Below are 12,511 nucleotides of genomic sequence, written 5' to 3' on the forward strand. Positions count from 1 at the left end.
ACGATTGAACTGGGTACCAGACTATTTCCACTGCACAGTTTTTAGCGACAATTTTTATCATTTTGGCGTGTGGGCGATTTTTCTCCGTTCCGTTATTGATCATTTACCAATGAAAGACATCGTTACTGTTCCCTCCTCCATGGATAGCTCAAGTCAAATTGTAACCAAGTAATCACGGCAACACAATCGACCAAGTCGACCAAAAGGCTCCAAAGTTTCCACGGATTTTAAGTCGAGATTTCTTCAAGTTCAGGCTCATCGGTAGGTATTGTATGTATTACTAAGGGAATAAATGTGTGCTCCGGAGGTTTTTATCACTCTGTTTAATACCACTTAGAGTCTGGGTGCTGATAATTACCCGAGCCGGAGGCGAGGGTAATTATCAGCACCCAGACTCTAAGTGGTATTAAACAGAGTGATAAATACCGACGGAGTACATATTTATTCCCATTCATAAATACCTTTTCGGTAAAAAAAAATCACATAATTCGTTCAAAACATCCCGATTTTGTTCAACAAATTCACTTTATGCTTTTTGAATCATCCCCCCTGCAAAATAATGGAGTGTTCAGCTGGCGAGTAAGATGAAAACAACCCTTTTATGGAGATTGACGCGCGCGTATTATGTTCTATGCGATGTCGCGCAGAACGCACCTGGCGCGTTGCGTTTTGAATTTAGAACTATAAAATTCTAACTCCCTGGTAGTGTTGCGCATGCCTACGTGAGGATTGTGAACGTTCAACCAATGAAACGATAAGAGGCACTGGATTTTTAGGAGTCCACATTTTATTGTGACACTGGAAAAGTGTTTAAGACCAGCTAGCCATGTCTTTATCATCCGTTTAATACCGGCCACGTGACGGGCTCTCGACCAATAGGAACGGCTAAACTGTCTGAGGTATTTATGAATAGCGGTTAACTCGTGGTCTTGGGCAAAAAAAAAGATGTTCTGCTTTCGAGATGGCATTTGAAAATAGGGGTAGGTAGGTAGCCTAGGCTAAGGATTTTTTTTTGGGGGGGGGGGCAATTTGTTTGTGTACGATCATATGGAGGTGTCTGCATGCAGTCAAAGGTAGGTAGTAATTCATGTAATTGATGGTTTTCGGGTTTTTTTTAACCCATTCCCCCCCAAAAAAAAAATTTGGGTAGGGGCTGTCAAATTAGGGTAACTGGAAAGCAGAACTCTGTCCCTGTTTGGCAGTGCAGCGGATTTTGCGTCTTTTTATTGCGGGAAGGGATCGGAAGGCGTTTGGAAGGGGTGGAGAAATGGGGGGGGGGGGGGAGTAGTCGTTGCACGGGGATGTGCCTTTGAAGGGTGGGGATGTTATTGGGAAGACGTTACGTTAACGTCGATAACTCAGCATGATCCATCAGTCTGGATGTAATGCCAAGAAGAGAATAGCATCAAGTCAGGCCTTCATTTTTAGAAATTCGTGGAGCTCAGTTAATCGCTCTCCTGGGAAATCCGAGGAGCTCAATTTGAGCACCCAAAATTGCTCTCCTGGGAAGTCCGAGGAGCTCAATTTGCATGTTTTGTGCTCAATGTAAAAAATGAATCCAAATCATTTCCTGAAGCCTTTCATATCATGCACACACACGTGCATCAGAACTGAGAAACAGATGCGACTGTTCACTACAAATTGAGTGCTTAATTCATGTCAATTTAATAGGTTTAAGTTTTACTTGTTTGTGAATCATCCTGATGTGGAATTGGAAATAAAAATGAAAAACAAATTGGAGTTGACTTGTGGTTCTTAAGTGGTTTTGTGTGTGTTCTATTTTACTTCGTTTTTATTATATTCACTTTATTTTATTTTTATTTTTTGTTTTATTTACTGTTTATTCCATTTTTATTTATTAATTTTTTTTATCAAATAGTTTGTTTTGGTTTACTAACTTTACTAAAAACCTGTTTTTGTTTAAATTTGCATATGTATCATGTGGTGTAACCGTGTTTTTGAGGGGTTCTAAATTTATATCCAAATTAATGAATAGAGCCCCCCCCCAAAAAAAAAAATCCAATTAATTTAAGTCCGGTCATACATCTGTCAAAGAAATACTTTTTTGTCACATAAATCCTCAAAATTAGTAAAATAGAAAAGGAAAATAATTATATGAATATTTGGTTTTGGGCACAAAAAATAAAAGGATCGAAAGTAAGGTCACAGAAATGTACTATAGGGTGCAGACCAGTAAATCGGTCCGAAATTGCCTGCGCCGGCCAAATCACGATTTGCATGCCCTCAAAATCTTCGGTATTTGAGCATGCTGTGGGCCATGAACTTGAGGGATTGTAAAAAATATGGGTGGAAGCCGTGCACAGGACTGGGAGCTTGCAGTTCTGTGTAATTTGGATGTAATTTGGACCCTAAAAGCGCTCTATTTTGCAATGGAGTGTAGGCATCGTTTTTCAAAATGGCGATGGGCTTCAGGACTATTTTCAGGGGTGATCATCTTCAGATGGAAATTTCTCCTAAAAGTCATCAGTTGACCCCCCGAAAATTGAAAAGAAAATGAAAGATGATGAAATCAGCTTCAATTTGATGTGTGTCTCGAGCACCTTGGAGAGTTGTGAGTATTTTCCCCGAATTTTTGAAGTGGGAGCATTTACCATTGGGGTCTATGGAAGTTTATTTACTGGTCTGCTACCACAAGTATTGAACGCCATTACAAAATGTCGAATCACGCCCCAACTATCGCATCGGTCCCAAGGGCGGATCCAGGGGGGGGCCAAAGGGGGCCATGGCCCCCCCCAAAACGAAATCAATTTTTTTTTTTTTTTATGTGACATCGCAATAACGGCAGGCAATGAGTACACCACCATCTTTTCCTCAAAAAAAAAACATTGGTTAAAGTGGTCAGAAATTGCCTCAGATCGCACCACAGAGCATCTAGAATCCAAAAAAATTTCGAGGCCCTTAAGCGGGCCCCGAACCCCACGCCGTAATTTTTTTGACCCACTTTTTGACATCGCAATAAAGGCAGGCAATGAGTACACCACCATCTTTTCCTCAAAAAAAACATTGGTTAAAGTGGTCAGAAATCGCCTCAGATCACACCACAGAGCATCTAGAATCCAAAATGTTTTCGGGGCCCTTAAGCGGGCCCCGAACCCCACGCCGTAATTTTTTTGACCCACTTTTTGGGGGGAACCAAACATTTTTTTGGCCCCCCCCAAAATTGTGTTCTGGATCCGCCCTTGATCGGTCCCAACTATAGTTGGGCATCGGTCCCAACTATAGTTAGGCCTGTCCCAACTGTAGTTCCACAGTTGGGCTGGCCCAACTATAGTTGGGACTGTCCCAACTATAGTTGGGACAGTCCCAACTGTAAGTTCCATTGTTGGGCTGGCCCATCTATAGTTGGGCCACTCCGATCTTTTTATTTTGCGGTGTCCCAACTATAGTTTACATTGATGTACAGCCATAAAACGTTCCCTACAGCTCTGATACACGTCTGACTTTACTGGGGACCACTGAAATTAGCTATTGATGGGGCGAATCTATAGTTGGGCCACCCCAATCTTTTTATTTTGCGGTCCCAACTATAGTGTACATAACATTGTTGTACGATTATAAAACATTCCCTACAACTCTAATACATCTGACTTTACTGGGGACCAATGAAATGATCTAGTATCTATGGGTGGGGACCTGTAGTTGGGCCACCGCAATATTTTTATTTGGCAGTCCCAACTATAGTACATTGATGTACGACTATAAAACATTCTCTACAGCTCTGCTTATTACATGTCCGACTTGAGACCTTTGACATTAGCTATGGTAGGGGCCCAAACCGGCCCATCTATAGTTGGCCGGCCATGGCAATCTTTGAATTTTGCAAAATGTTGCTGGATAATAAAACCCAGCAGCTGGACAACTCATCCAACTAGGCAGTATAAGCCTTGCGGCATGCATGCACGACGAATACACGGTGCCAGCGCCGCGGAACATTTAATCCAACAAGATCTATCAAGCATGAAGCGTCCGGCGCAACTCCAGTCCTAACTATAGTTGGGCCGACCCAACTATAGTTGGGACCGATGCGATAGTTGGGGCGTGACAGTACCACGCACAAACAATATCACCGTGCACGGGTGGCCAGTTGACCGGCCGCGCTTGCGGGCATAGCCCGGTAGTCGACACACGGAAAATCGCTCTGCACTCTATCGTTGTGGGACAAATGAGCTCAACCTTTCGTAAGGTATTTCCAACCCAAACTTGTCAAAAATGAACGCTAGTTTCTTGTAGATGTACCGGAGATCATTCAAAATGCCGTTCAAAAACTCTGGCTCCCTTTGGAATATCACAACTTCCAGAAAAACGGTGTAATTTCACACTGTTAATTGTCTGGCTGCACAGTATTAGATCGCGCACAAGTAGGCCTACGTGTTATGCGTGGCTTGGGCGCGGCCACGTCCATTTTATCGAAAAATAGGGGTGTTGGTATTACAAAGTAGGTGGTTTTAATTGCTCGGCCCATCCATTTCATAATTGTTTTGTGTTTTCACTTCATCGGAGGTTTATTCATTTAGTTTTACATTATAAATATTTATAAACTCATTTATAAACTGATCTCAACCGAAATTATTATTTCATTTTATTCACTTAATGGCGGTGCACGTCTGAATGACGATCCTGCCAGTACCCTTGATCATAATGGAACGTGCTACATGTCGTTGATGAAAAGAAAATGGCTAATGTGTCCGTGTACATGATGTATGGGATGGGCTCGAGTAACTGCGATGTTTACAAAATCCTTGCGATGATTATGGGTGGATTTTACGTAGGTATTCGACTTACTTTTGTTGCTTTTTTTCGCAACAAAATCGTTCAAACATCGGGATGACAAGTTAAGAAATCAAGTATATAAAATTTGGATTGACAAGATTTTACTGTTGGCTTTATGTAGACAAAAACTGGAGTCAACAATTAATAAGCTTGCAAATTTACCCAGGAGCGCTATTATTTGCGCGCCAGAAACCGTGTTAAGGAGCGCGAAGGAGCGCGATCGCGCTCCTTAAAAATGAAGGCCTGTCAGGTGAAGACGGAGTGACCCCTACCCCAGAAGTCCTGAAACATGTCCCTGTAGATGATATTGCTCTAAATTATTTAAATAGAGCATACAATACAGGAACACTACCAGCACTCTGGAGCACCTGATCATCTTCCCAACATGCCCAATTTATTCTCAAGTCAAGATGGACAATTATTGGGGCATCAGTCCAAGTCTATTTCTCGCCAAGACCTACATGTACAACAGGATGCTGCTCAGTATCCCGACTGAGACCCGCTCTAGATCCTCTGCTCAGAACATCACAGAATGGCTTCCGGCTGAAGCGCATGATGGTTCAGCAGATAGTGGCGCCGAGGAGGATACTGGAGGGTGTGAACTGGAGGGTGTGCACACAATGGTGAAAGCCTACCAGATACCAGCAGTGCTCACCTTTATCAATTTCTGCAAGGTCTTTGGCACCATGCACAGAGGAAAAATGATATGTATCCTTCGTGGCCTATGCATGTAGGCAAAGAAGGTGGTCCAGTCAGTTGCAGCTGTATATACTCGATCCACTGCCAAGGAGCTCTCTCCCGACGGAGGGATGCTGTACTGAGATCCTGGCAGGAGTACTAAAGGGCGATACACTGGTCTACTTCAGTAGTATTTGTGGTAGTCTTTGACTACGCTACGATTGATGGCGAGGAAGGAGCTGGGTTTCACTCTCACACCCAGGAGAAGCTGGCGGGCGTGACCAGTCATGATGACTGACCTTGACATTGCAGACGATATTGGCCTTGTATCTGATACAGCAGAAAAAGTGTATGCTGCTGCTCGCGCCTCGCGGTAGAATCAGAGTGTTAAAAGATCAGCCTTTAGCTCAATGCCAAAAAGACGACGGTGATAGCCCCCAACACAGAGGATGCAACGGTCGCTACTGGCGATGGGACAGCTAGCTAGTGTTAGAGGTGGTGGAGGACTCGGGGCCTACATCGCCTCAACAGAGAAGGAGCTGAAGGCCAGGAGGGCTCTGGCATGAGTGGGGCGCACTCAATGAAGAAATAACTCAATGAAGAGGCAACTCTTTGTGTGCTACTTTATGGTACTGATGGACCTTCACTGTGCAGCAGGAGAAGTCACTTGATGGCGTCTACTCCAGGATGCTGCGCATGGATCTGGGTGTTGCCTGGGAAGACCACATCCACAACATCGACCTGTATGGAGGCCTTCCACGTATCTCGGACAACATCAGGGAGAGGAGGCCTAGATGGGTCTGGCGGGCCACTCCGTCCACCACCCAGAGCTGGCAGTCCATGACACCATCCTGTGGGAGCCGACTCGGGAAACTGGCAAGAGGAGGTGGAGGACCGGAGAGACACGTATGTTGACAAGCTGCGGCGGGATGTTGTTCTTTGAGTATCACAGGGGATATGTGGACCCTAATGATGGATAGGGAAGAGTGGAGGGTGGCAATCAAGTCCTGAGATGTAGGATAGGCTGTGCCCTTGCATCGCATTGCAGACCCATTGTTGAAAATTCTATATCACTTTTTTCTTTAATTTAATGTAAGGAAATTGGAAATCTATGAATTTCTGGAAATCTGAGAGAATGTTTCTGCTACTTATCCAGTTATCAGATAATGATGAATAAATACGAATTTTTTTTTTTTTTTTTTGCAGACTTAATGTAACACCTCATATCAACATCTATATCCATCAACTGCTCACCCACCACACTCCCTCAAGATGGACTCCAACTTAGTTTCCACTGAACAGACCTCCGGCAGCGATTGTGTCGATAGCCCCGCCGGGAACATGATCCCACTAGACACAATACTGAATCTCCGAAGAATTGACGCCGGCGGTAAGCTGTTCCGCTCGGCGCGGCAGGACCGTGCATCCCCTGACGACATCATCCATCTGGAGGAACTTGGTATTCGCACGTTCTTTGACATGCGAAGCCAGAGGGAGTACACCAAAGTGCAGTGTGGAACGCCGAAAGCGATCGACCAGGACGTCCCGGTTTTAGTTCCGAAACTCCCGAACCCCAAAACAAAGCCCTACCCAATGAACAGTGCCATTCCGTTGAAGGACCTGAATGGAAAACACGTTGTTACGACTGATGAACAATCCCCTGTAATTCCACGACGACGTTACCTCATTGACTTTTACTCTTTCAAACTAATTCTGGGGATCTTCAGCATAGCCCCACTCTACAAATGCCTGCTCAGTTTCATTGTTATCATCGTCGACGCTATATTGGGGACCCAGAACAAGTACCTGATGCGCTTTTTCTCACGGGAATTGAACACCGTGGGCATGGCGGGTGTGTACTCCAGCATTCTAGAGTACGGAGGCAAGCAGCTGTGTTTCAGTAAGTCAAGAATCAGGTTTAACATTGCAGCCTCACGAATATAGACCATTTGAGGATAAGGCCATCTTTGTGGACACTTGATTATTTCAGGGGGCATTTCAATCGAACTACGTCACATGATCCCATCAAGCCATTGTATCCCAAACACAATGTATTTATGACAATAATGTATTTATTGAAATGCTCCCTTCGATTACCACATAAACACAAAGATGGCGGTATCCGCAAAACAGTCTCTGGTTACAGAGCTTATGCAGGTTTATGGCGTCTGACTAATGCTCATGAACAAAGTCATTGACAATTTGGGGAACCACCAACATATAGGGCTGGATAGCTCAGTTGGTAGAGCACCGGAATGGCAATCCGGAGGTCACAGGTTCAAACCCTGCTCCAGTCGATTTCTTTCCTTAAATCCGTTTCTTTTTCTCTTTTATTTCATATTGCGCAATGTTTTTGGAATAGACCCTACCTATTGACAATTAACATACATTGATATACATCCTACAAAATTCCCAAAAGATTCTCCTGGATTTGAAGGATCCCGGATAGGGGTAAAGGAATATCTCTTAAAATTGTCTTCTTTTCCAAACTTCTTTTCCAACAGTTTTGAAGACCCTTTCTGATCCAGCGAACCTCCCTGCATTGCTTAGCTGTGCCCATGGCAAAGATAGGACTGGCGTTGCCACAGCCATGGTCCTTAGCATCCTGGGGAAATCAGACAATTACATCGCTGAGGACTATGCTCTGTCCACGGTAAGTACGACTGTGCTCACATTGCAAAACAAACCCCCCAAAAACACAAAATGTGGTAAAGCAGGCAAGGAGGTACATAAGCAGTGTTTCCCCGATAGTTATTATTTTGTGCCATTTTTTTAACAATCCAAAACCTGTTCTGTATATGAATCACCTTGCACACTATGTGGGGATTATGGTGCTCTTGTGTCCCTGGGCAAGACACTTTATCACAATAACCTCATATGAGTATAAATGGGTACCTGTAAGGCTAAAGACACAAACAGTTTATCATGTAATCAACAAAGACATTGATATATTTGGAGGTAATTAACATACCTTATGTAGAGCTGGGGAGCTCAGATGGTAGAGCAACAGTACAATGTTGTGGAGGTTGAACTTTCAAATGTACTTCTGATAAAAAAGGCTTAAAATGGAGCACGGTGATTGAATTGTTGGTTTTTCAATTTTTTCTTTTTGGATTCAGGAAGGATTGAGCCGCATCCAGTCAACCGTCCACGGCGAAATAGTGCAGAGGTTCTATTTGGACGAATCATTTGCACTTGCCAAAAAGGAAACAATGTTGAAGACACTTGCTTTACTGAGGGACAAGTAAGTAAATGCTAGCAGTAGCACTGGTGAAATCTTTTAGTTCAGAAACTTTAATACGATGAATACGAGTACAAGTATGTTTGCACGAGTACTTACCATGAGTTCGAGCAAATCTGAATGGGTACACTTGTTCTCAACTTCAAGGGCTTTTTGCTATTAAAGTAGGCATTACACAAATGCAGAAGCCTCCCAAACAGTAAAACTGGTTCTTTTCCTGCATATTTTGTTCAAGGTAAATCTTTAGCCATGCCTTTTCTTGAGAAAGACTCAAATTAGAATCCATAATTGTTTTGCAATAATTTGCCTGGTGTTTTCTCTTCTTAGGTATGGATCAGTTGAGAATTATCTGGAATCCATCGGCTTTGGCAGGGAGGATCAAGAGAAACTTCGCCAGGTTCTGTCTTAAGCAATTTCTCCCGTGAGTTTGCATTAGTTTAATTACCAGGAACATGAGCACTGTACACGCAGGGACCAATATTGCGGAGTTGCTAGCAGACAGTAATTACTAAGCAAATTTATTCACTGCTTGGCAAATAAGTTTAGAATCAGCCAAACAAAAACCTTTCCCCAGCATATAAAATTGGCTTTGAGGCATAACTTAATTGCACAGTTAAATACATGAATACTTGTGGTTTATTAACAGAAGATTTGCAACAAAATCACTGAGCGAGTAGTCGTCAGTATGTAAGTTATTATATGCACATTTAAAAAAATTATACCTAGTGCTAGATTTTAATAGCAAAACTACAAAAAAATACAGAATTTGTTTTGAGCATTGTTTAAAATATTTTGCTACTTATTAGTGTGAAAACGTTTTTTCTGCCACAAATGTGAGAAATGTTCTCAAGCTTGTCATGTTTTTTTTTTGTGCCACTTGTTTAAAAGGAATTTAGCGAAAATAGCGTGCTAGATTACTTGTTATCAAACAGTAGTAAGAAACAGTCTTTTATTCTGTGTATACTGATAAAAAAACCCAACAGATTGGATTTTAAACAGTAATGGTTAACAAAGAAAGGAAATTATAGTATCTGTACAAAAACAATATTTGAATTTTTAGCATTTACCTGTCTTTAATAATAGACATTTCCAGCATCTTGAGTACCTAATTGTTGGTAGATACGTGCACTATATAAGGCTCTGGTATTAAGATTGAAGAGGTTGATCAAGTATGGAAAATATTTAATAATTCTATTCTCTTTGCTTGTAATTTAGTAGATGTGAAAGGATCATAGACAACAATGTGAAAATATATATATATATTGAGGTCTTGAGAATAACTTGTATCGTGACAATATTTTTACATATATTTAGAATAGAAATCAATGTTTATATATATATATATGGTTTGCAATTCCGAACAAATGATCATTGTGCAATCTTATAGTGTTAGTTAAAGCAAGTGTCTGTTTAGGTATTAGTTAATCAAGTTTTGTTTAGGTACACAAGTGTTTGTTTAGGTAACCAATTTCTAAGAAACTGTCTATACTAGCAAATATGTGCAATTGTATCGTTATCATTCATCATTACTCTATGTAATATATGTTTTTCAATATAGTTTGTTGGGTTGTTTGTTTGTTTGGTTTTGTTTTATTATTTTCTTTAATTTATTAAGGGTAAATGTACTCATGAAAACATTCTGCTGGAATTTGACATTTTTAAAGGCATATATAGGAAAAGAATCCATTCTTTATTACTGTTTGTGGACTTTCATATATGTGCCCAACATTGTTTGTACCGATTGAAAAGTGCACGAAGTCATGGAAAGTACTCATACTCATAGCAACACAATTGCTGTGTTCTTGTACTCATACTTATAATAAAGCACTTGTACTCATGTAAGGGGGCGGGGGGGGGGGGGGGGGGCAGGGGGTCAAAGATCCTGGAATTGTTGGCGAGCTGAAAAGAAGAGACAAGAGACAAGGCAGTTGGAATTGATGGTAGATGGTACAGCACTAAAGCATGCTGGACCACACCACCCAGACTGCTGCAACCTCCTGTCCAAGGGATCGCTCCACTTTTAGTAAGGGGTCTCGCTGGTGCAGTAGTCTTGCAGGCATGGGACTAAAGATAACACTCGAGAGGGAAAAAGAGAAAACTGGACGGGGGTGTTTCAACCTAGTAAAGGGCTACAAGGAGAAGTCTTAGGAACAAAAAATATAGATCACTTGCCAAAAGGGGCACCCTTTTACATTGTACTCGGAAAATTTACTCGACTACATGTACAACACCAGTATGGTGTCACTACCTAACAAGATGCATTGCTCATGGCAAAATTAGATCAGTGGTAACTAGCTCACACTACATGTATGAATATTAAAGAGCCCCGCAAGTTGGTTCTCCACAAAATGTTACTTTAGCCTTGTGTGACAGAACTTTTTGAATAGGAAAGGCTGTTTTTTTTTACTCCCAACAAACAGTACATGACTAGCAGTTTATCACTCAATATTCAGGCTGCCAATTTTAGAAACATGGGGTCAAAGACTTTCTGTTATCACTGTTTATACTAACATTTTGGAGCACTCTTTACCCTTTGGCCACCGTGCTTGTATCGCTACTTTTTTTTCTCATATTTACTCCAATTCTCAACACTCAAAGTGTACTGACCTTGTTTAGTATCGGTATGAGACATGTTAAAAGTGATATTTCTTGCCAGTGGCATTGCCGTTGCTGCATTTTGAGAGATTATCTAGATCAGATATGGAACATTTGTTTGCCTTGTGCCACCATTTTGCCCGATTATTTTTTACCATAAACAGTTATGAAAAATGTTATCTCAAAGAACTGTTTCTGTGTGTGGTCTTAATTTAAAATGCTTTGTTGTACATAATAAAATAATGTGTTAACTTAAATTTGTAACCAAAAAGTATAGTGCTTAGTAATATTTAATGTGTTTTAAGAACCTTTTTTGAAACTTTGGCTTTGTCTCTGGTTCGGCTGCATCTCTTGCTTGGACATTAAAGCCTTTTATGTTTTCAACCATGTTAAGATGAATGTAACAATATAGACCATATATTGAGCCACAGTCCTCAGAGACAGAACTACAGTTTCGTAAACACCAATAGTGTAAAGTACAATTGAAATGGTACTGTTATAGATATATTTATACATCTAGTTATTTTACATATATGTAATATTCTGTGTTTATTTGTATTGTTCCTTCCTGAATCCGTTTAAAAAAATGGAGTAAAGTTCAATTTGTTAATATGATTAATGTTGCTAAATACATCAAGTACAACCTACTACGCGTAACTATATTTTTGTAGTTTTTCTAGATGACAGAATCACTGTAAAATGTTATTTAACTCCTACAAAGTGAAATGTAAAAGTGGATATATCGATAACTAAAGTAATCAGGCAATAAATGTGAGAAAAAGAGACATGATCATAATTCTTTGCCCATTTCCTTGCTATGCCAAAGTTGGAATGTTCCATTCAACTTGTGGAATGGAACGTCCATCTGTCGCCTTATGAAATTATTCTTACCATTGCACTCATTAACACGTTGTCCTCACTCAACCAGTAAGCCCATTTCAATGTTCCTACCTGTCTTTAAGTTTGGACTTGCAATACACAGTACTGTAGTCACTCCGACAATTTTTGGACAGATAGGACAGCCTACTTTGGACAGCATATGGTTCAAGTGACTTTGACTTTGCGAAATGGTCTTTCACAAAACAAATGACCACCTTGTGTGTTGTAGCAGCCTTGTTGATTCTGTGATAACTTCCTGGCATGTACACTTGCCCGGAGTTAATTATAGATTCTTTTTTTGTTTCACAAATATTGACTTTGATGCTA

General features: G+C 41.1%; 1 protein-coding gene and 1 non-coding gene across 6 annotated transcripts; both read left to right on the forward strand.

Annotated features, from left to right (window-relative positions):
• Positions 1 to 19: 19 nt before the first annotated feature.
• On the forward strand, positions 20 to 12,095 carry LOC119726223. Of its 5 annotated transcripts, none has more exons than XM_038197835.1 (5): positions 20 to 265; positions 6,676 to 7,369; positions 7,974 to 8,122; positions 8,589 to 8,713; positions 9,038 to 12,090. In XM_038197835.1, exons 2-5 carry the CDS (start codon positions 6,742 to 6,744, stop codon positions 9,117 to 9,119), a joined length of 984 nt encoding a protein of 327 aa, XP_038053763.1. In that variant the 5' UTR covers positions 20 to 265; positions 6,676 to 6,741; the 3' UTR covers positions 9,120 to 12,090. The 5 variants fall into 5 exon arrangements, with proteins under 5 accessions (XP_038053763.1, XP_038053761.1, XP_038053759.1 ...); XM_038197833.1 differs by having other exon boundaries at positions 20 to 261; XM_038197831.1 differs by lacking the exon at positions 20 to 265 and adding an exon at positions 4,064 to 6,375 and having other exon boundaries at positions 9,038 to 12,095.
• On the forward strand, positions 7,694 to 7,766 carry Trnaa-ggc. Its single transcript has one exon. It is a non-coding gene; the product is annotated as a tRNA-Ala (tRNA).
• Positions 12,096 to 12,511: the final 416 nt, after the last annotated feature.

The sequence above is a fragment of the Patiria miniata genome, unplaced genomic scaffold (assembly GCF_015706575.1).
Source record: "Patiria miniata isolate m_02_andy unplaced genomic scaffold, ASM1570657v1 HiC_scaffold_2, whole genome shotgun sequence".
Taxonomy (NCBI): Eukaryota; Metazoa; Echinodermata; class Asteroidea; order Valvatida; family Asterinidae; genus Patiria; species Patiria miniata.

Excerpts from the sequence above, each read along its gene's own strand:
- LOC119726223 (XM_038197835.1), top strand. The coding sequence starts at position 6,742 with ATGGACTCCAACTTAGTTTCCACTGAACAGACCTCCGGCAGCGATTGT. Across the intron at positions 7,370-7,973 it reads AGGCAAGCAGCTGTGTTTCA|TTTTGAAGACCCTTTCTGAT; the intron begins GTAAGTCAAGAA and ends CTTTTCCAACAG. Across the intron at positions 8,123-8,588 it reads AGGACTATGCTCTGTCCACG|GAAGGATTGAGCCGCATCCA; the intron begins GTAAGTACGACT and ends TTTTGGATTCAG.